The sequence below is a fragment of the Sebastes fasciatus genome, chromosome 10, assembly GCF_043250625.1.
Source record: "Sebastes fasciatus isolate fSebFas1 chromosome 10, fSebFas1.pri, whole genome shotgun sequence".
Taxonomy (NCBI): Eukaryota; Metazoa; Chordata; class Actinopteri; order Perciformes; family Sebastidae; genus Sebastes; species Sebastes fasciatus.
Window position 1 is genome coordinate 5662233 of NC_133804.1, and position 22584 is coordinate 5684816.

General features: G+C 39.1%; 1 protein-coding gene across 5 annotated transcripts in view; it reads right to left on the minus strand.

The window, feature by feature from the left end:
- csnk1a1 (casein kinase 1, alpha 1) overlaps window positions 1-15000 on the minus strand; it is a 34650-nt gene extending 19650 nt beyond the window's left edge. For 2 of the 5 annotated variants that reach the window (XM_074647778.1, XM_074647776.1), the window contains exons 1-4: window positions 14034-14795; window positions 13676-13782; window positions 5266-5392; window positions 4514-4612 (exon numbers count right to left, since the gene is read on the minus strand). In XM_074647778.1, the coding sequence (XP_074503879.1) occupies window positions 4514-4612; window positions 5266-5392; window positions 13676-13782; window positions 14034-14156 (456 nt within the window). In that variant the 5' untranslated portion in view covers window positions 14157-14795. Of the gene's footprint in view, window positions 1-4513; window positions 4613-5265; window positions 5393-13675; window positions 13783-14033 lie in introns of all 5 variants that reach the window. The other 3 variants (XM_074647780.1, XM_074647779.1, XM_074647777.1) reach the window with 3 other exon arrangements.
- Between the last annotated feature and the right edge of the window lie 7584 nt (window positions 15001-22584).

Below are 22584 nucleotides of genomic sequence, written 5' to 3' on the forward strand. Positions count from 1 at the left end.
AGAAACAGGAACTTGGCCTGGGTCTTGAGGAGTTGTAGCATTTGCTCACCGACAAACAGCCTAAACTGTACGCTTATTGCACTGCTACGTTCACAGCTATAACGATACTACTAACTTCATACTCATCATCTCTCTCAACCACACACTTGCTAACTTTACGGGCTGCCGGTCTTGCAATATACTGGCTGGCGGAAACCCGTCTTGTCAACCCAAAAAACACATCAACTTTCTAGTAAACAAACAACGTGCGCCCATCGTCTCTTTCCCTTCCCACATCTACTGAAATGTCATCTCCTTTATATTTCCGGCCTCGGATCTGCAATAAATTTTGCACGGCCTGTCAGACACTAGAGGTTAGTCTGTTTATAAGCAAACATAATATGTTACTCAATGTGCCGTTGGCACTGATTGCTGATCTTGGCTACTTTTTAATTTGCCAGAACATGTCATAATGACAAATGCCTGTTCAGCCGGTTTGCATAAAATCAAACCGGTGTTAGCTCATACACCAAGCCAGACCAGCAAAACAGGAAATCAACCCAACTCCAAACAGCAGCATTCCCGGCTTCGGGACAAAGTGTCTCTACAAAGACAAGCTTGTGCTATGCATTAGTTCTTGAGCCCCATCAAATCTGCAACATGAACTGGTGTATTGAGACCTGTTTTACAAAGCAAACATGTGAGACCCAAGCCGTACTCAGCCCTAGACTAACCTGAGCCAGAGGTATACACGATATAGTCAGAAATGTTATGGCAAAAGCAGGAGCAGAGGGAGCACATGAGACAACTAAAAACACACAACAGTGTGACCGGTACAAATCAAGGGTTTCAATTGTAACACATGTGCAAGTGCCTGATGAATACAAAATGCTAAACCATTATACAGTTGAGAGGCAACACTGGGCAGCAAGATACTGAACAGCACCATTTGGCCCCAAGCACATCAATATCAGCACTGGCACTTATCAGGTGCTGGTGCTAATTGTGCTTGTAAAGATATTACTGCACAATTTTTCACAATACTTATTACAGTTTGTTACTTGTACAGACACTGGACGGAACTATGTGTATAAATTAATGTGTATAAACCAGACAGTCTATGGTAAAAGCAACAACGTCGCTGCCGTATTTATGCCTAGATGGTGTTATGTTGAGTGCTGATGGAGCAGCTACAATGTTAGCATAGCCTGGCACTGATCGATCCGAACTCCAGTCAGAAAACAAGCATTTTAAAAGTGGTTTGCTTGCCGTCTTTCTGACAGACCTGACAAAGCGAGAACTGAGACTTCTTACAAATCTACATAATGATGCAGATTTGTAAGAAGTCTCAGTTCTTGCTTTATTTCAGCATCATTTTGATCCGTTTATTGCAATTAAATCTAGGCCTGCACGATATAAGGAAAATTTGCGATGTGCAATATCATCGTTCAATATTGAGATGATGGTAATAATTGCAATACATAAAAAAATATTGAAGTGTGCATATTAGCTATACTTATGTCAGCCTGGTTGTCTTTAAATTCAGAACTCTATAATATCTCACTGGAAACAACCTAAAATGTTAATAAAATATATCATATTCCCCACATCAAAATACTGAGTGAAGTTTAAAGAGAATGAAATCAGACATCAGTCATCATCAGTCATTAGGTAGGCGACCTCCCTCTGCTGATGTGAACATCTGCAGGTACCGCTGGAAGAGAGAGGAGGGGCTGCTTTTTAAGATACATGGCAAACTAAGCTAAATGGTTACACATACATACAGACCGCATTTTTTTAGTTTGTGTAGCTGAGGATTATGTTACGTCTGTACTTTATAATAATAATACGGAGGCTCCATAGTCTGCACTAAGACAGCCTTCAACCTTGTCAACAACAGGGCATCACCGCTTCAACACTTCCGTTCCTCCCATCACAATAAACTCCCTGGACACATACACTTGAACACTGCTTACTAGAGGGAACTAAAGTCATTTAAGAGCCCTCACTAGGAGGCAGCTCAACAAAAACACTTGTTTGCAACAATTCGCTATTAGCTGAGCTAGCGCGCTGTGCAGGGGGATGTTATGAACCCTGACACGACGACGGTTGGTTTTCCGTCATATCTAGGACTTCCACAACATGTACAAAGCAGCAACAGTGGTCATTCCTTCCAAGGATGATGGCGGAAATGACAGAAAGAAAAGTTGTTGGCATCTATGGAGACAAGCCCTTTATCCTCTCCGGCATGTCTAGCACGAGTGATGCGCATGAACACAAATGATCCCAGCAGTCCAACTCACGGGAGTAAAGCGATGCGAAAATTCACTTGGTGTGAACGCAACATAGGACCATTATGACTTCTGTTTGAACCTCCAATAGCACACAGATATGGTTTAAAATGGATTAATATTTCTGCATCATGATCATACAGCGTATGTAAAAGTATATGAAAAAAAATAACATTTAAAAAGAAGAAATTTTATAAATTCTGCCACACAACTGTATAGCTACCCACCCAGTTTTGGAATGGAATAATCCTCAAAGCAATTGAGTTAAAACAATTCCATCATATTTGAAATAATCCATATTAGCCTGAACCCTAACTGTCAACAAATGAACATTTGTCTGCAAACAAACAGAGCTAGTGTCAGGGATGAAAGGCTGGCTGTCAAATAAACAGGAAACATCAGTGGAGGTTGGGCTGTGGTTGCACACATGCTGTTCAGATAGTTGGTAAAATATAAATCCCATGCTTTAACTTAACCTGACGTTGCCTGTCTGCAAGGGCTCAAAATAATGGGCACAGAATATTCTATTTATATTCCAGGCAACTTGATAACACACACCTCTGACCAGACGCAAACAAATTACATTACAAGAACACAAAATCGCTTAAATATTTGTTTTGTGTGGGTAGCTAGAAAAAAACAGCATCATTGTCCAGAAAGCAGAATCAATTCTTGAGTAAGAATCCAGTAAACCCAGTATAATGAGGGAATTACATCATTTGAAGTTGTTTATTATTATTATATATATAACTAGGGTCTTAATTTGATCATATTGGTCATCATCATCATCATCATCATCATCATCATCCCCATCATTGGGGAATTAGATTATTTTGTTCAAGACATTTGATGTTTGTTTTGGCATGTTAGTGTGGATGGTAAACTTTTGGAAAACAATTTGAAAGTTCTTACATTTATCATGATTAGTGTGGCCAGGCTTAAAGGGTCAGTTCACCCAAATTACACAAAAATATTTTCCCAGGTGAAGTCGTATCACTCAAATACTATTTTAAATGTTCTTTTCACACCAAAAATAAGTGCAAAATGAACGATAATTGGCGCTAGGGAACTGTTGTCAATCTTCGAAAGCCTTATTTGAATTTCCAAAATTAAAAAAAAAACACCATTTGGGTCTGTCACGGGTATTTTATATTATAATATTATATATAAAGTCACAGTATTTGAACAAAGTTTATAAATTTGCTGTGCTATGAGACAAGAGGGGTGACCTTCCTTCACTACAGGCATCTTAACCATTAGACAGCTGTATGTTACAGTAGACTAAGACTAACACTTTATTTACATCGTTTCTCCTCAGCCTTCCAATATTCTATGAAAACATGCAGTTAAAACATATATAGTATCCGACTGTTCCATGTATTGTGAGTTACCTTGTGATTCCCAGTCCAGAAACTGAGCTGTGCATCACTTTATTGCCTGTATTAACTGTGTAGCTTACATTTTGACATGAGATGTAATCTCTGCATCTTACACTATTTAATGATGAAGGAGCTGTTGCCATTTAGATATTGGGTCATCTTAATATACTGAGACCAATTATGGAATTGAATATCGTTACCATAGTATTATAAGTTTCTATCTAGTTGTCAAATGAGTTATTCACATGAAACATTTTATGTAGGTTCATTTTTAGTTTAATCTATTATTGGCATTATAATTTGAAAAAGGTTCCATCTCCAAACTCATTCTCTTGGATCTATAAAGGCATATGCATATCTGTACTTCAAGATTTACATGCAGGCGTGCACACAATGTGACTTTAAAGATTATAAAACTGATATGGCAATGAAACTATGGAAACCTTAAACTTTTAAGAAATACATGACTAATGATACAGACACTGATGATGTCGATTTTAGTTTTAGATAAATATATACTTGAGTGGCACATGATAAATGAGTATTACTTTGTACTATTTTTTTAACTGGGGAAACTTGACTTCAAACTCTGCCGTCGAGACTGCGTAGTGAATACAGCACTTACATTTTTCAGAGCTCCTCCTGTTCTTCGGAATCAGCAGCAGCGGTCGTAGCCATTAAAAGGTTCTTTTAGAGGTAATAGGAGAGTCCGCCCCTTACTAAAGCTACAGTTGTAGATCAGTTAGGGACCAGGGCTGTGAAGTTAACATGGCTACTATGACATCCAGCTGTCTGCCAAACAGCTCTATAGAGAGCTTCAATAAGCCATACTTACAGTACATATAGGACCTGGAAAGGTCTTACCTTGTTACAGTGACGGCCGATGCCCATGAGAAAGTTGTCTGGTTTGATATCTCTGTGGATGAAGTTCTTTGTATGTACATACTCAATTCTGCTGATCATCTGAAGGTGAAAAAAAGAAGGCCACAGTTAAATATTTCAAACTTAGTTACCATCCTTCCCATTTTCCACATTCTGAAATGGGTTTACATTTTAATGAAAGTGGGTCCATCGATTCAACTTGTAAACAAACAGCTTTTCCTCTCCAGGGATGTAGGAGGGACATCAAATAGATGCGTTCACACTGACATTCACAAATATGGGCCATTTAAAGTCACCAATAGACCAATTTCATAAAGGACATTTTGGCCTGTTATAGCAGGAAAACACATTATTAACATAACAACATTAATTGAAGTATTCCAGTAAGCCAAGCCAATGAAGCAGCCTGCACAACATCATCGGCTACGCAGTCCTTGTTAATGTTATTAATTACCTGTGCTTTCCTGCTGTGACATGTCAAAATGTCTGCTGTGAAAAAGCCTATTCCCCAAACCTGGGTGTCTTTGGACTGTGGGAGGGAACTGGAGTACCCACAGGAAACCAAGGCAGAGATCATGCTTACTCCTTACTCACAGAGCTAGTAGGTTGGAACCAGAACCTTTTTGCTGAGAGGCGGCGGCGCCAACCTACTACTTGTATTTAACCATGACTCTCAGGCATGTTCACTGCTTCAGGAGATTACATAGAGGTGGATGTGTATAAGTGTTAGCTACCTGGTCTGCCAGCATAAGAACAGTCTTCATGGTGAAGCGACGAGAGCAGAAGTTGAAGAGGTCTTCCAGACTGGGTCCAAGCAAGTCCATGACTAGGACATTATAGTCCTTCTCTTGGCCATACCACCTGGGGACACAAAAGGGATGTTATGAGGTTGGGTCTGTGGTCAGTCTGAATCAATCACAGCACATCGTCTGTGCCAACTTCATAGGTTGAACACAGCTCTAACACTCTGCTTTCTTATGAAAAGGGAAATGTAAAGGTCGTTTTATCGATACACGGATAAATACACAACTTTATGGTTGTTTAATTCTGATGAGAATTGGTGACGGCCCCAATTTTCTTTTTCAGAAGTTAAAATCAGCATTTTTGTCATCCAAGTTATACAAGTGTTAGGTTCAGATACCTGGCTATTTCTACAATCGGCTGTGTAACGGGCAGGGCTGGTGGATAATTCAATATGATCATTTATTGTCTTTCAATGGAATCATAGAGATATCATGACACACATTTACGTCGTCTGAATTGATAACAAGCACATATACCATGGCTAGGGATGCACCGATACCACTTTTTTTCAGACCGAGTACAAGTACAAGTATTTACATTTGGTACGATACGAGTACTTCTCTGTGCCAATAGAGCCTCGTTAACAGCCAGCTGGAGGGTGTGAGCTACACATGGCAGGCTGGGGAGTCCCGCATATGAGGCGTTAAATCAAACTAGTGTCTTAATCTGCTTACTCTGTATTTGTGCATACATGTAAACAGTCAGAGTATAGCTGGAAATATTTAATAATTTTTTTTCCTCTATAATTTCACTTCAGTTTAGTTCAGTTTTAGTTCATTTTGCACTAAAGTTCTTAAATAAATGAAAAATATTTACTACTTATTTATTGAATTACCAGAAAATGAGCTATGTCGTGGACCTATGTCCGCATAGAATATGTTGGCCATATTGCCCAGCCTGACTAAAAAGGGACTAAATAAGGTGACAAAACCGTCCCAAGCACCTGTTTTAGTAAAAAATTACGTCAGACTTTGCCGTTTAGTCTGACATGCTATGGTCTGCACTAAGGTCCCTTGATAAGATCATGTAAACTCCAACCTATTGTGGAACTATGGAGGTTAAACTTAAATATTTTTTTAGGCCAGGGTGTGGGGCTGTACTGTATTGTATCAAATGTCAAAAAAACATGAGCAGAATTACCAGCCATTTCTAAATGACTGTACAGTAAGCAGCATGGGTAGCAGTGCATCATCAACACCACCTCTCTTGGAATGTGTGGACTTGTATTTTTAAGGGGCTCTACTAAAAGCCTCTCAAAACATTTCATAACATGTGAGGTCAGGGCAGTGGGTCACTAAGTTCCCAGGCAGATTTTTTTCTGAGGCACCGGCACAATACATGATGTTTTTCATATCACTGGTATTCTAGGTACAGAAGATGAGATCCTTCAGATCAGCACGTTTTCGAAGAGTGAGGACGGATGTCGTCCGGACCAGCTGCCGTTGTAAGATGCCATAACTGAAGGCCAACCTGGTCAACGGTGATATTAACAAGGGGACATGAGTGATTGGGTTTCTCTGCAACAGAGACCAGAGAGACGGAGCATGCTCAGTGAAAAAGTCATGCTCACTGAATATGCCAAAAAAAACTTGTTATCCTCAATCAGGAGTAATAGTGCCCCTCAATATCTCCCTCTCTGGTTATACCACAGGCCAGTGCTGAGCTTCAGACTGAAAGTATTGAAAATAGAGTATCATGATGTTATGATTTGTGATGGTATATCGATTCTCAAAAACACCGGATTTTTAATTAATAGTTCACATGCAAAGATTAACTCGGCCAATACTTTATTTCAAGTAGTGCTATGATGTTGGTTACAGGTACTGTGATAAATCCAAACGCAGATCCCACTGTTCTGTTTGCATAAAAAAGTAAACTTTCTTTTGCTCAGATGTAATGCATATTGTGGCGACACTGATTTGCTTGTAATAGGCCTCCTATGGTCACACGGACTGTATTTTATGATCACGGTTGTGATTAGACTGCCCCAAAGGCAGTAGCGCTGTTCTTAATGTTAGAATAAAACAAGTCACTTATCCTGCAGTCTCTGCTGGGACCGATAAATAGTTTTAAAGATGGCGGGATCGATGAGAGTGTGCAGTAATTCAAATCTCTTAATACAAAAAGGAAAAAACAACAATGATTAATAACAATATTAATTTCTATTGATTCTATCCATATCCGATATGCTGACATACTTCCTTTATCTTTTGAAAAGGAGCTATGTACACACGCATGCACACCACTCCCCATCACTGGAGCAGCAGCCCCTCCTCCTCACACTCACTATGCTGTTTCACAGACTTTAAGTTAGCTGGCTGGTAGCTGCTGCAGAGCCTTAGCTCTGTTTGGAAATATCTCAGCTTTGAGGTTGGCAAACTAAAAGGATATCTGTAAGCCTCAAAGCATATAGTACAGAGCAGTACCAACAAAAGGTGCAAACACAACAAATTTCATCACTACAACATCAAACACAATGATAAACTAAAACGTTATGCTATATGTGTGTTAAGCATCCCCAGTGCCTTAAGGCTAAGCTAATGTAATACATTCAAAGGCCTTGATATATTTCAACAGCAACACATGCGGGTGTATTTAAAGAGAATTACAATATTCTGTTGACTCAAATAGCTGTGTTGTTAGTTTATAAGCAGTAAAAAGAAAATATTAAACAGTATCTTCCCTTTAAAAACCTGTTTGCTTGCATGCATGCCATTGTTGGCCATTACAGTATTTTATAATACACAATTGAATTTGTTGTAAGCAGTCATAATGAAAACAGGGTGTATTTTTTTTTTTTAACTCAGGGTGAGAATAGCTATTACCCTTTATTTGGCCATTATATTATTATTTTTTACCATTACCATAAGGCCTCAAGGCTATCAAGCCTGAGAAATGTCTCAACCCATTCAAGGAGGCACTGTAACACGGGACAACCAAGTGCATGGGGTCAACGTATGTCATATTCCAGTTTTCAAATTAGCAAAAGACATATTGAGAAAATAGTTCAATTAATCAGATTAGGAGTAGTGTTATAAGTAGGCAAAGTACACAGCATTAATCGACATGTGCTCCGATTAAATTACATGTACTTTGCTTGTTATAAATGGTGCATGACCCTTGATTATGCTATTGCCAAGCAGACAAAAGCTGAAACGCTAAGCCTTTCCTTACTCGAAACATGGTACATATCTTAGATCTAAAACATTCTGGTGATGAGTGGACAATGGGAAGCTAAGCCATACTCACACACTTCACAAATACTGTTTAAAAAAGGTGCATTACACCATCTAACAACAAGGTTTTTCAACATCATAAAATATTAATTTACCATTGGATCCATTTCTTTAAACTGTATAAAATGGATTTTCCTGTTCTTCCCATTCTACCGACGTTGCACGAATACAGCATGAGGGTGGGGACTACACTAGTGTGGGCATGTTGCTTCAGGTACAGGTGAGGAAAATCAAATACAATCCAGAAGGTCTAGTTTGAGCATAAGCTCTGTGAGTTTTAAGGTTTATCTGACACCAAAACAGAGTTCAAGTGTGTTTAAAATACCATGAGACTAGGTGCCAAAGCAGAGCCAGGGCAAAATCTGTGATTCTAGAAAGACTGAGGTTATATGTTTGAGTTCCTTTTTTCCAGAAAATACCCCTGACGCCAAGAAGTCTTTTTAAATTGCTTGTATTTTGACACATTTTATTAACTGTTAACTGGGGCCGCTGTGGCTCAGGGGTTAGAGTGGGTCGTCCACTAATCGGAAGATCAGAGGTTTGATCCTACTCCAATCCGCATGTCGAAGTGTCCTTGGGCAACTGATACAGATTCCATCGGTGTGTGTGAATAGGCCTGTCACAATAATTATATTATATATTGACTTATCGTATGACATATGGACATGACCTCAATCTTTTTTGCTAACCTCAATATCTCCCGCTGTGTTTACATAACAATTTCACCAACATTTTAGCCAACATGATGCCAAAATAAACAGCAGGGTTTTTCCAACCATCATAAGACATAGCACATTTTTGTTAACAGAGTCCAAGTGTCCATTTTATATATTTATTTGGTTTTAATTATTTGGAATATTTGATTTTTTTTTACATTCTGATGTCTGAATATCTTTACGAATTAAAAGTTAATTGCTCTTTTAAAGGGTGTCTACTACTTGCATTATTATGCTATTTATATTATACTTATATATCAGTGGCATAAAATGGTCTTAAAATAACAATATCATTGTTTTATTGCAATTATTTCTGGGACAATATATTGTCCAACAAATGTAGTTATTGTGACAGGCATCTGTGTTGAGTGAGCATTAGATTTAGATCCTGATGAGCAGTTTAGCATCTTGTACGGCAGCCTCTGCCATCAGTGTATGAATGTGTTTGAATGGGGTAAATGTTAGCATGTGGTGTGAAGCTCTTTGAGTCGTCGGAAGACTAGAAAGACGCTGATGCAAGTCCATTTACCATTTAACTTGTACATTTTGTTTCCCCAACACAGTCTAAACAATGCTGTTTCAAAGTCCTCTCCACACTGCCAAGACTAAAATTCTAGTGGAGAAATACTGAATCATTAATTTCCTTACTTGTCTAAGCGTAGTAGAGTTTATACACAGAATTAAAAAAAAAACTATAATCAGACCATAAAATGTCCACCAGTATCATATTTTCATTGTAGAATGAACCTCCTCCCAGTTTCCTAAAACTCCTAAAACAGAAAATACACCAAGGCGGTCTTAAATGTCATCCATGGTAGCTAACAGAAATGAATGAGGAGGCAATGTTTGCTTGATACAGCTATTGTCAATAACAACAAGCCCTGAAGCCACATCCAGAGCCTCAACAAATGCAGGCATATGTGGCAAGTACATTAATTCATATTATCCAGCAAGGCCTCATTTTGGCCAGTCAAAAACATGCAAGTGCACATAACAGATAGAACAGCGTGTCCTTTGCAGTGCTAATGAATGGCTAGTGGTATGATGTTTCAGTGGCATATGTTCATTTGTGTTTGCTGTTGTTGCCTGCTGTATGCCACAGTTGTTGTACTGGCATATACAGTACACCACTTATAAGCGTCATTGTGATTCTTACTGGCATAAGCCAGTGCTGACTCAAATGTAAATATTTTTTACATCCCAAAAGGTCAACTCCCCAAAAATGTGTTGAATTATATATTTTCATATGTTTCACAAAAAACACAGGACTAGAATCTATAGTTTAACATTTTGTTAAGTAGTGACAGGAAGAACAAAATGTATTTGTTTAAAAGAAGCCTCCTTTGTTTTATTATTGACCAATTGTGGGTTAATCACAATAATGTTTTTTACAACAATAAAAGAAACATTAGATAAGAAGTTGTTTCTGTCAGTGTGAAAAAACAGAGCAAGAATGAGGAAAAGACTGAAACTATGATAGGCGGCAACTGTCTGATAGGTAAGCTGGGTTGTAGTAAAGAGTGGAGGAGGGGCAGCAGGACCAGCAGGTTGGACAGGCTCTAACAAGACTTTGCTGCAACATTAACTCAGCATTACCAGTGCAAAGATCCAATGAACAGTCCCTGCTACAATACAGTAAAGGAGGAAAAGCTTTGTTTCAAAGCCTTCAGAAGTTATTGTTATTAAAACCTCTGATTCATGATACTGATCCTAGCTTTACAACCTATTATTACAATTCACTTCCTTAGTGGCGTCACTGTCATTGTGTCTTTTCAGCCATGTGCTAGCTGTACTTTATACTGTATAAGGCCGTGCATGTGAACGCTGTTAGGCAGATTTAGAACAGGGAAAAGAAAATCAACACCACTCAAATGTCAAATTTTCTGTTCGGTACATCCAATACTTTGTCTTAAAAAGTAGTTATGCTTAATGAAAAGACAACAGCAAGATAACAATCCATGAACTAATGTCTATATCAAGATTAAATAGGTTGCAAGAAAGTCAAATCATTTGTCAGGTCAGTCCAAGCACAGACATTACCCCTACTTCAAGTCACAGCAGCCCCTTTCACCACAGCCTGATCAAGGCAGGAATGTTTCGCTGTTCTTCCGGAGTGAAGAACACTACCGAGCGTAGCCATAACTGTTTAAAAAGCTTTTATATATTTAGGAAGAACATGCATGTTGCATTTGGTGCATCAGCTGCTGATCAGTGACTTGAATGACAATCATGAAACAATTCAAATGGGCATCCTTAATTTTCACTTTCACATTTTTTCTTGGTAATCAACGCAACAAAATGTAATTTAATGATTGTTAACACTGACAAGTCCACAGCAGTGAAACAAGGTATGTTTTATATTGAGAATGTGGGGATTAAACACAAAAGGCACAATAGTATATCAATTCACAGGTTTTTTCTTTGGACAACTACAGTTTATCACAGGTACCTCCATCATCTTAGAGCCTCTACTTAAGTGCCGGATAAAAGTAGTCGGGCCAAAGCAGCTTTTAGCGTCAGCTAAAAGGTGAGGAAAATAACCGGCTGGTGCCTCAAGCACACCAGCTGTAACTCACAGCAGGTAGGTTCCCTCAATTCCCCCAAACTACATTCAGATGAGTTTGAAAAGTAGAATACAGACAATTCGAACTGTCCCTCGGTGACTCAGGAGACAAGCATTTCTTAGTAGTAAATCAGGCCATGGCGTGCAACACTACTTGAACCATATGCCATCATGACCAAGATCCTCATTCCAACCATGATACAGCAGTCAATTAAACAGCATTACTCAGATCTGTATCATTTCAGGAAACTCTAGACAAACACTAACTGTAAAAGGCTGTTAAGTTTAAGTTTTAATTGTGTGCAGTAAGTACACAGGGAAGAATGCAAAGCCATGGTAATGTTTCCATATTTCAAACAAATGACCAAGATAGCAGATAGATGAGGGTCGGTATGACTTTTAGAAAGTAAAACGGTAATGGATAATATGATTTCCTCATCAACACGAGAACAGCAACAGGAACCATTAGGACCCATTTCACTTCTTCTATTTGACTGATTCTGTAGAATCAGTCAAATAAATATGTCAGGTGATCACTCACACACAAACTGAACCATGATAATACTGAATAAAGCTGAGTAAACCTGCTCTGTTGTTTGAATTATAAGATGCATCTCCTGTCACCTTAACACAAAAATTGAAAAGTAACAAGGGAATGATAGTGATTTTTCACTGCAACTGGTTGACCAATAAACCGAGAAAGAACACCACAGTTAAGGAATACTATACAAAAAAAAGTCTCTACCGCTTTGGTCTACAAGTGTCAAAACAATTCAGAGGTAAGCACACAGTCACTTTAAGGCTATCTCAATCAAACAAACATTAGTATACCAAACAATCCTGCTGCCATAGTCGTACAATAAACAACAATTTATTGTATTTTTTAAATACTAGACAAATGCTTTCTCATCACACGTGAAACCTTAGTATACTATTTATGTAATACTGTGGACAGAACCACATTAATATGTTCATTGTACTTCCACTTTTCTACACATAATGGCCCATATCACTGTCACCATCAACAGCGGCACACACACAACCTTCTTTTATCCATTATGAGAACAAATAAATGTCACAGGCTCCAAAGGTTGTCAGCCACTGCTCTGCAGTAACAGCTCAATTTCACCTGCCCATCCATGATATTACCAACACAAAGAGGTATGCTGTGATTAGTGCACAGTGTGTCTCCTCTATCTGTAGTGTACAGTGAGGAGCTGTGGAGGACAGCTTGTGTCTCTGCTGCTTGCTGTGTTGGGCTACACAGCACTCCTAACAGTTAACTTCAACACAACAAAACACGTCGTGTGACCCCTTACAGGGTGACACACAGCCGTCTGACGTTCAGGCTGAAGACACACTTGTACATCGGGTCTTTGGGTTGTTGTTTTCTCGCTTCTGTGCTCCGCCGCCATTTTCTAACAGGGTAAGTGGAAGACATGTTGGGAGCTAACACAACAAAAGAGGAGCGGCCATTTCCAACCACAGAGTTGGATTTCTTCAGCCCATAACCGCTGTTAATCCACAATAAAAGTGCACAGATCGGACTGAACAAGACTGATTATAAAGCGACCTGTACAGTGAAAAGCCGATGGGGGTTCTAAAGCGCTCGTGGGAGATCTATCCTGTTCCTACAATAGACTCCAGCAGAGTAACGTAAGAGCAGATTAGCAGGCCTAATGCCAACCTGGCTGCTTCTTTAACGTTAGCTGTCTTTCATCCAACGCAGACTTCACCACACCAAACATACAAGCGATATAACAAAGTGTCACTTTCTTGTGGGTGAACAAAGTCCCATAAAGTGGGGTGTTGAGTAACACTTTACCTGATGTGAGGGATCCCGACACCACCTTGTAGGATTTTGTACAGCTTGCTTTCATATAACAGCTGTGGATGTCTGGCTTTCTGTGATTCCAACTTTACAGCTACCTCCTGAAAATGACACACAAAAGATAACATATATAAATGTATTATAGCTCAGTTATTACTGACAGATATCTCGGTGCACGCCGTAAAATGAGTAATGACTAGTAGCGTCGGCTCAATTATCTTACAGCTTGATAACTGGATCGGTTAACTTACAAAGATATCCGACTCAAACACTTCAGTGCTCGGTATTAAGATGTGCTACCACATATCCAACAAGAACACAGACTACCGTAGACGTGGATGCAGTACATTACCTCTCCATTTGTGATGTTGATGGCCAGGTATATGTCACCGAAGGATCCTGATCCAATCTTTCTGACCAGCTTGTATTTTCCACCGACTATGAACTCGGCTTTGGAGCCGCCGCTGCTCGCCATAATATCCACCAAATGTGACCGCCTGATTCACTGTAGGGAAGTGTGTGCGGCCGTCTATAGCCGGGTAGTCAGCAGAACATACAGAGTCCTGTATGTCCAGTTGAGGCCGAGCAGGGACGAATTATGTCGACAATTAACGTAACAAGCAAGTTGGAAAGTCCTGACGTTGTTCGCTTTATTCACAGGCTACCGGACACAAATAAAACCTCCTCCCGAGAAACACGGACTGCCGTGTCAGTACCGAGGGATATACATCCAACACTAAACCTGACACAGCTCACGGCCTTCCTCAACCAGCCGCCTGCTAGCTCTGAGCAGCAGCTAGTGAGCTCTAGCGTTGGCTAGCGTTAGCTTGATGCTAATAGCGTTAGCTTGAGGCTAATGCTACCAAGCTAACGCCGTCGCACGGACCGCCGCGGGTAAACGTCCGGACCTCCTCCGCGCTGAGTAGCAGAAACACAGCCCGTTAACTACACTCCCCCGGTGTGGTAGTGCTGCTCTTTGGTCAATCTTTTCCAGTCCTTTTTAAGGGCGTTTTCGGCAAACGTCGCTACCGTCTGTAGAAAGCGCTACCCACTCACTCCGCCATCTTGTCTTCGCTACTCTCTCTCTCTCTGTCTCTGTGTGTCTCTCTCTCTCTCTCTCTCTCTCTCTCTCTCTCTCTCTCTCTCTCGCTCTCTCGCTCTCTCTCTCTCTCTCTCTCTCTCTCGCTCTCTCTCTCTCTCGCTCTCTCTCTCTCTCTCTCTCTCGCTCTCTCTCTCTCTCGCTCTCTGTGTCTCTCTCTCTCTCTCTCTCTCTCGCTCTCTCTCTCTCTCGCTCTCTGTGTCTCTCTCTCTCTCTCTCTCTCTCTCTCTGTGTCTCTCTCTCTCTCTCTCTCTCTCTCTCTCTCGCTCTTCTCGCTCTACTCTCTCAGCTGCTTCCTTTACCCTCGAGCAGCTCTTTAGCTCTCCAGTGGCTCCCTGGGGATTTTATTTAAAAAAATTAGTGGATATGAATAACTGTTTTTTTTATTTACATTTTTATTTTTATTTATCATTGTTGTAAAAAAAAAATTATATTATTATGAGTATAAAGTCATAATATTATAAAGGCGTAATTTTACGTGTTATTTACTTTTTTTCTCGTAAAGTTATGACTTTATTCTCGTCAACTTCTGACTTTTATCTCGTAATATTACGACTTATTTTCAAGTAAGGTTATGACTTTATTCTTGTAATATTACGACTTTTTTTCACGTAAACTTATGACTTTATTCTTGTAATATTACGACTTTTTTTCACGTAAACTTATGACTTTATTCTCGTAATATTACAACTTTTTTATCGTAAAGTTATGACTTTATTCTCGTCAATTTCTGACTTTTATCTCGTAATATTACGACTTATTTTCAAGTAAGGTTATGATTTTATTCTTGTAATATTACGACTTTTTTTCACGTAAACTTATGACTTTATTCTCGTAATATTACGAAATTTTTTCACAGAAGGTTAGGACTTTATTTTCATAATATTACGACTTTTTTCTCGTAATATTATGACTATATCCTCGAAATCTCTGATTTTTTCCCCCCTCAATATGGCCCTAATACTCCATAGTACATTTTGCTCTTTGGCCCTCACAGCATTCGACTTATATACTATATACTTAGACTATAAACTGTATTTATAACAAGAACACAGACTATCGTAGACGTGGATGCAGTACATTACCTCTCCATTTGTGATGTTGATGGCCAGGTATACGTCACCGAAGGATCCTGATCCAATCTTTCTGACCAGCTTGTATTTCCCACCGACTATGAACTTGGCTTTGGAGCCGCTGCTGTGATTTTAATTCATCACAATGCTCAAATGTTTCGCGGCTCCAGACAGATTTTTTTTTTTTTATTTACCTAGAATGGCTCTTTTGATAGTAAAGGTTGCCAGCCCCTGGCCTAGTGTATATGAAGGCTGCAAAGTGATACATAATTGTGACTGGAAAAGGAAAGGTGTTCTCTATGATGCCAGCAATGCAAGTCAACTGAAAAGTTAAAAAAGTGATTTGTTATGCAGACATTTTTTGGCTAGTAGAATGTTAATCTATGCTAAAGCATCCATTGCATGTATTTTGTCTTGTGCTCTTGTGCCTCTGTGCATCTTTTTGCCTCATATTTTATTTAATTTTAAATATAAACGAAGCACCCGTCAATGTTGTTGGAGACCTTGGAGTTATATGTAGGCCTACAAGGCAAGTTTTTCTCAAGTTCGACCCCGGACTGTCACAGACAGAGTTTCAGCAGAAGCAGTCCATTTTCACCCCTTTTCATCCAGATGTTGTGCTGGATTTTCTTAAACTTTTATTGTTTTATGCTCTTCTCTTTCACTTTATCTCAACTAGTGAACTAAGAGTGAACCCTCCAAAATTATATATATACAGTATCTCAACATCCACTGGTTTGTTTTATTAACACAATGACAGCAAACAACATTAAGGCCATTTTACACGTCATTTATTGCATCTCACATGAAAATCACTATTTACACTCTTTCGCTTTTGCTTCTACGCAACACCTCTATTAGCCAGATAAGAAATGTGATCTCATTCATCTTGGGTTCCCACCACTGCAAACTGGAAAGGCCCAAAGTATGGAAGAGTAGGGTAATCTGACTAGCAGTGGGTAACCATCTTGGAATAATGTGTGAACAATTCCAAGTTGTTCTTCCTGTTCAACATTCTGCCGATGTTGCTGAATGCAGCAGGGTGGGGACCACATTGGTGTGTGCATGTTTCTTCAGGTAAGCCTACAGGGCCCCGTTTCAGAAAGCAGGTTTAACAAACAAAGCATGAACTCTGAGCTGACTAACCCTGAGTAGGGAAACTCAGAGTTTTCCGTTCCAGAACAGCTGATCAGAGTCAGTTCAATCAACTCTCAGTAGGTTGAACCTGAACATAAAAAAGGCGTCATCAGTAGAGCTCTGATACTATGATTCACCAAGGCAACAGGTAAATAATGAGCCTCCATTTTAATCCAGTGGACGTAGAGATATTAATGCATGTATAGGATATGTGGACCGTGCACCTCATGAATATCTTTATTTTTCATCATAGATTGTATATAAGAAGTGGACGTATAGTCACCGTGACGTCATCCATTGGTTTGTGGACTGCCTCAAAAAATACAGGCATATGTGGCAAGTAAATGAATTCAGATTATCCAGCAAGGCCTCGTGTGGAGCAGTCAAAAACATGCAAGTGCATATAACAGATAGAACAGCGTGTCCTTTGTAGTGCTAACTAATAGCTAGTGGTATGATGTTTCAGTGCCATATGCTGATTTGTGTGTGCTGCTGTTGCCACAGTTGTTGTACTGTACAGTATAACACTTATAACCGGCATAGCTGTGATTCTTATACTGGCATATGCCGGTGCTGACTCTAATTCCCCAAAAATCTGTGAAATCAAATTTTATTTTTATATTTTTCACAAAAACACACAACTAGAATCTATAGTAACATTTGGTGAAGTAGTGACAGGAAGAACAACATGTCTCAATTTGTTTAAAAGAAGACTCCTTTGTTTTATTATTGATCAATTGGGGTGTAATCACCATAACGTTTTTTCCAACAAATATTAGAAAGGGAGTTGTTTCAGTAAAATGTAACATAAGGAACAGACACATTTTCCAGCTGAAACAGCACAATAGATTGCACTGTTGTTATTTTTGTTGCATTTGTTTTAAATAGTTTGTCTCATTTTTGTGAAGTATATTTGACCAAATGAAGTCACTTAAATTAGCAATAACTGCCTTTTGTTCAATGAGGCTTCTCTGTACACCAGTAAGATGTCAATGATCTTCACCCAACAGATTTTTTTTTCCACTGTAAAAATGACACTACCAAGTGTAGTGGCTGTGAAGTCTATCCAGTGTCAAATCCACTGTATTGCACTGCATTTCTCTCCACCCGTTGCCTTCTTCAATTGTTTAACAAGAAGGTTTTACCCAGTCCACTGGCGCCACCTACTGTTCATCCATACTAAATATAATGGGAAGGAAAAACAAACTACAGTGATTCAGTATTGCACATTTAATTCAGTTCAATTCAATTCAATTCAATACAACTTTATAACCCCGCAAGGACAATTGTAATCACACAGGTCAACAAATACACATGCAATAAATAAGAGAAGAAAAAAAAACACTGTTAATAACAAATAAATACAAATATCCCAAAATATTAAAAGAAAACACAAAGCAATGAAGCCAAATATAGGATAGCGTAGTATAGTATTTTTCAGTACATTACAGCATAGAATATAATAAAGTATAATAAAAAAATATAGTATAGTACTGTACAATAATAAAGCGTAGTCAGGGATAAAAAGAGTGGTAAAATATTTGACTCAAGTAAAAGTACTGTTGTTTGTGTAAAATGTATTTATATAAAAGTGAAAAGTAGGTTAGTTAAAATGTAAATTTTTCAAATTATGAATATTAATAATATTTTGTATAGTATAAATATTATCTATTTATTTAGTATAATCATTTTTAATCCGGTTTTAGAGCTCATTATTATAGCACAGAGACAGCCTTTGTGAAGGGAACGATTTACTTTTAACAGGTGACAGAGGTGACTTCTCGGTTCTAGTGCTTTTAGATGTGAGCGCTGCTTTCAACGCAATTCAATGACTGTTCTACTGCAGCGTCTGGAAACCTGGGTTGATCTTAAAGGTCCCATATCATGCTCATTTTCAGGTTCAGGTTTGTATTTTGGGTTTCTACTAGAACATGTTTACATGCTTTAATGTTAAAAAAAACTCATTATTTTTCTCATACTGTCTGTCTGCATATACCTGTATTCATGCTCTGTCTGAAACACTCCGTTTTAGCGCATTTCAACGGAATTGCATTGCTAGGAAACAGCTTGGGTCCATGTTTACATCCTGTCAGCTGATGTCATTCAAATACACTGCAACAGGAAATAAACTGGGACACATTTAGTATGTTTACGTTTAAAACTGTGAAATGGTCTAAATATTGTAGATTTGTGACATCACAAATGGACAGAAATCCTAACGGCTTGTTTCAAACACAATACATGAAAATCTCACTTTTTACAATATGGGTCCTTTAAGAGAACTGCTCTGCATCTGCTATCCTAATACCTCTCCAGTAGATCCTTCTCTGTTGCTAGCCTGTTCCTCTGCAGCTCATTTTAATTTGGGTGTTCCTCAAGGGTCCACTCTTGGCCCACTGCTGTTTCAGCCAGATAATTCAGAACCATGGTATCTACCACCACTGTTATGTGCATGGCACACAGTTACAGTGGAGGAAATAAGTATTTGATCCCTTGCCGATTTTGTAAGTTTGCCCACTTACAAAGAAAAGAACAGTCTATAATTTTAATGGTATGTTTATTTTAACAGTGAGAGACAGAATATAAAAACAAAAATCCAGAAAATCGCATCATATAAAAGTTATAAATTGATTTGTATTTTATTGTGGGAAATAAGTATTTGATCCCCTAGCAACCAACAAGAATTCTGGCCCCCACAGACCGGTTAGATTAGTCCTCTCGCTTTAAGAAAGTACTCCGAATCTCAATTCGTGACCTGTATAAAAGACAACTGTCTCAACTCATTACCTGTATAAAAGACACCTGTCCACAATCAGATTCCAACCTCTCCACCATGGGCAAGACCAAAGGGCTGTCTAAGGACGTCAGGGACAAGATTGTAGACCTGCACAAGACTGGAATGGGCTACAAGACCATCAGCAAGTAGCTTTGTGAGAAGGAGACAACTGTTGGTGCCATTATTCGGAAATGGAAGAAACACAAAATGACCATCAATCGCCCTCGGTCTGGGGCTCCACGCAAGATCTCGTCTCGTGGGGTATCGATGATCATGAGAAAGGTGAGGGATCAGCCCAGAACTACACGGGAGGAACTTCTTAATGATCGCAAGACAGCTGGGACCACAATCACCAAGAAAACCATTGGTAACACACTACACCGTAACGGATTAAAATCCTGCAGCGCCCGCAATGTCCCCCTGCTCAAGAAGGAACATGTACAGGCCCGTCTGTTTGCCAATGAACACCTGAATGATTCAGAGAAGGCTTGTGAGAAGGTGATGTGGTCAGATGAGACCAAAATCGAGCTCTTTGGCATCAACTCGGAGGGAGGATGGACGGGGCCATGTACCGTGAAATGTTGGGCGACAACCTCCTTCCCTCAGCCAGGACACTGAAAATGGGACGTGGATGGGTCTTCCAGCACGACAATGACCCAAAACATACGGCCCAGGCAACAAAGGAGTGGCTCAAGAAGAAGCACATTAAGGTCATGGAGCGGCCTAGCCAGTCTCCGGACCTTAATTCCATAGAAAATCTGTGGAGGGAGCTGAAGCTTCGAGTTGCAAATCAACAGCCTCGAAACCTTAAGGATTTGGAGATGATCTGCAAAGAGGAGTGGACCAAAATCCCTCCTGAGATGTTCGCAAACCTGGTGACCAACTACAAGAAACGTCTGACCTCTGTGCTTGCCAACAATGTTTCTCCACCAAGTACTGAGTCATGTTTTGCTAGGGGATCAAATACTTATTTCCCACAATCAAATGCAAATCAATTTATAACTTTTATATGATGTGATTTTCTGGATTTTTTAAAAATATTCTGTCTCTCACTGTTAAAATAAACCTACCATTAAAATAATAGACCGTTCTTTTCTTTGTAAGTGGGCAAACTTACAAAATCGGCAAGGGATCAAATACTTATTTCCTCCACTATATATCCCTCTCCAACCCAGTAACTCCAGCAGTCTAGAGAGTCTCTTTACCTGCCTCAGTGATATTATTCTCTTATTTCTTTCTATTATATTTTACAAAACAGAAAAAGTGGACTGAAATACTCAAAGTGAATGGCTAAAAGGCTCACACTCAGATTAGTTATTGCAGACTGCAATGTGTTGCCTCTCAAAACCTTCCAAAAAGCATCCCAAAAGGATGCACCATTGCTGGAGTTCAGCTCCAATTCAGTGATATATTCCCGCCATAAGGTGACATCGCTGGTGTTACGACCCAGCTCGCTAGGGTAAAGGGAAGCAACATAAAACCAGATTTTGTTGGTAAATTAAGTTATTTTATTTACAAGGAGTTTGATTTTCTGTTAACAACAAAAGGCGGTGAGGCAGACAAAATAGAAAAGGGGCTCGCTGGTGCTGTTAGAAATTAAGGAAATAAATAGAACAAAATGAGGACTCCTAAAAATGGGAGCTATGCAACTAATCTCACTACAAAGAAACAGAATGGAAAATAAAAACCTCACTAAGTAACTTTATTTAGTAGAACCAAAAACATACAATCAAAACACAAACAGCCCCCCTGCACACTAGTGACAGACAAAAAACTTCTAAGTGTATCAAATCAGTTTCTAACCTACACCAACCTGTAGTGATGTGTCGGTCGCGAACGAGCCGGCTCTTTTATGGAAGTTTTTATTGGACTTTATTAGTTGTAACCCACAGAAGACATTCCACAAATGTGTACCATGATCTGCAAATATTTCACTCTCCACAAATATGTATTTTTGTATTTGTGTTGTGTAAAGTCAGATCCACAAAAATACAGGGCGATTTACAAATACGCATAACTTACTCTGTAAATACGTATTTTAAGGTTTACATGTAAAGTGATATCTACACATTTGTGCATCTATTTCGCATTTGCAGATCGCTTCCTGTGCATTTGTGGGCCATGTGACATTTGTAACTTTCCTCCTGTTTGTTTACAGAATTTTGTGCGATTGGTACCGCAGCAGATCTGTAGATAATAGTTGTAATCCACAGAAGACAATTCACAAATATGTAACATGATCTGCAAATATTTCACAATCCATAAAAAAATATTTTTGTATTTGTGTTGTGTAAAGTCAAATCCACAAAAATACAGGGCGATTTGCAAATACACATAACTTACTAAATACTATTTTAAGGTTTACATGTAAAGTGATATATACGCATTTGTGCATCTATTTCTACATGTGGAATGATATTTGCGCATTTGCAGATCGCTTCCTGTGCATTTGTGGGTCATGTGACATTTGCAACTTCCCTCCTGATGTTTACAGAATTTTGTCCAATTGGTACCGCACAGATCTGTAGAAACAATCTGTAAGTAAGAGGTGCATTAACTAGCTCCACCAGGAGGGGGCGACATTCCCTCACATGAGCTGATAGAACTACAGTCTAACGCTGCTGGCAGAAAGCTATAGAAGAAGAGTCTAAGACAACCAACAGTCTGGCTTCTGGAGGTGAAGGACGACATGAAATATCTTTATTTAACGCGAGCCAGCGTCAGTGACTAAATCAGTTTGATTGCCTTTAATTTTGGCAAGGAAAAACTGGCTTGGCCATTTGTTTGTTTTTTGAAAATTCTTTTTATTCCTTTTTTT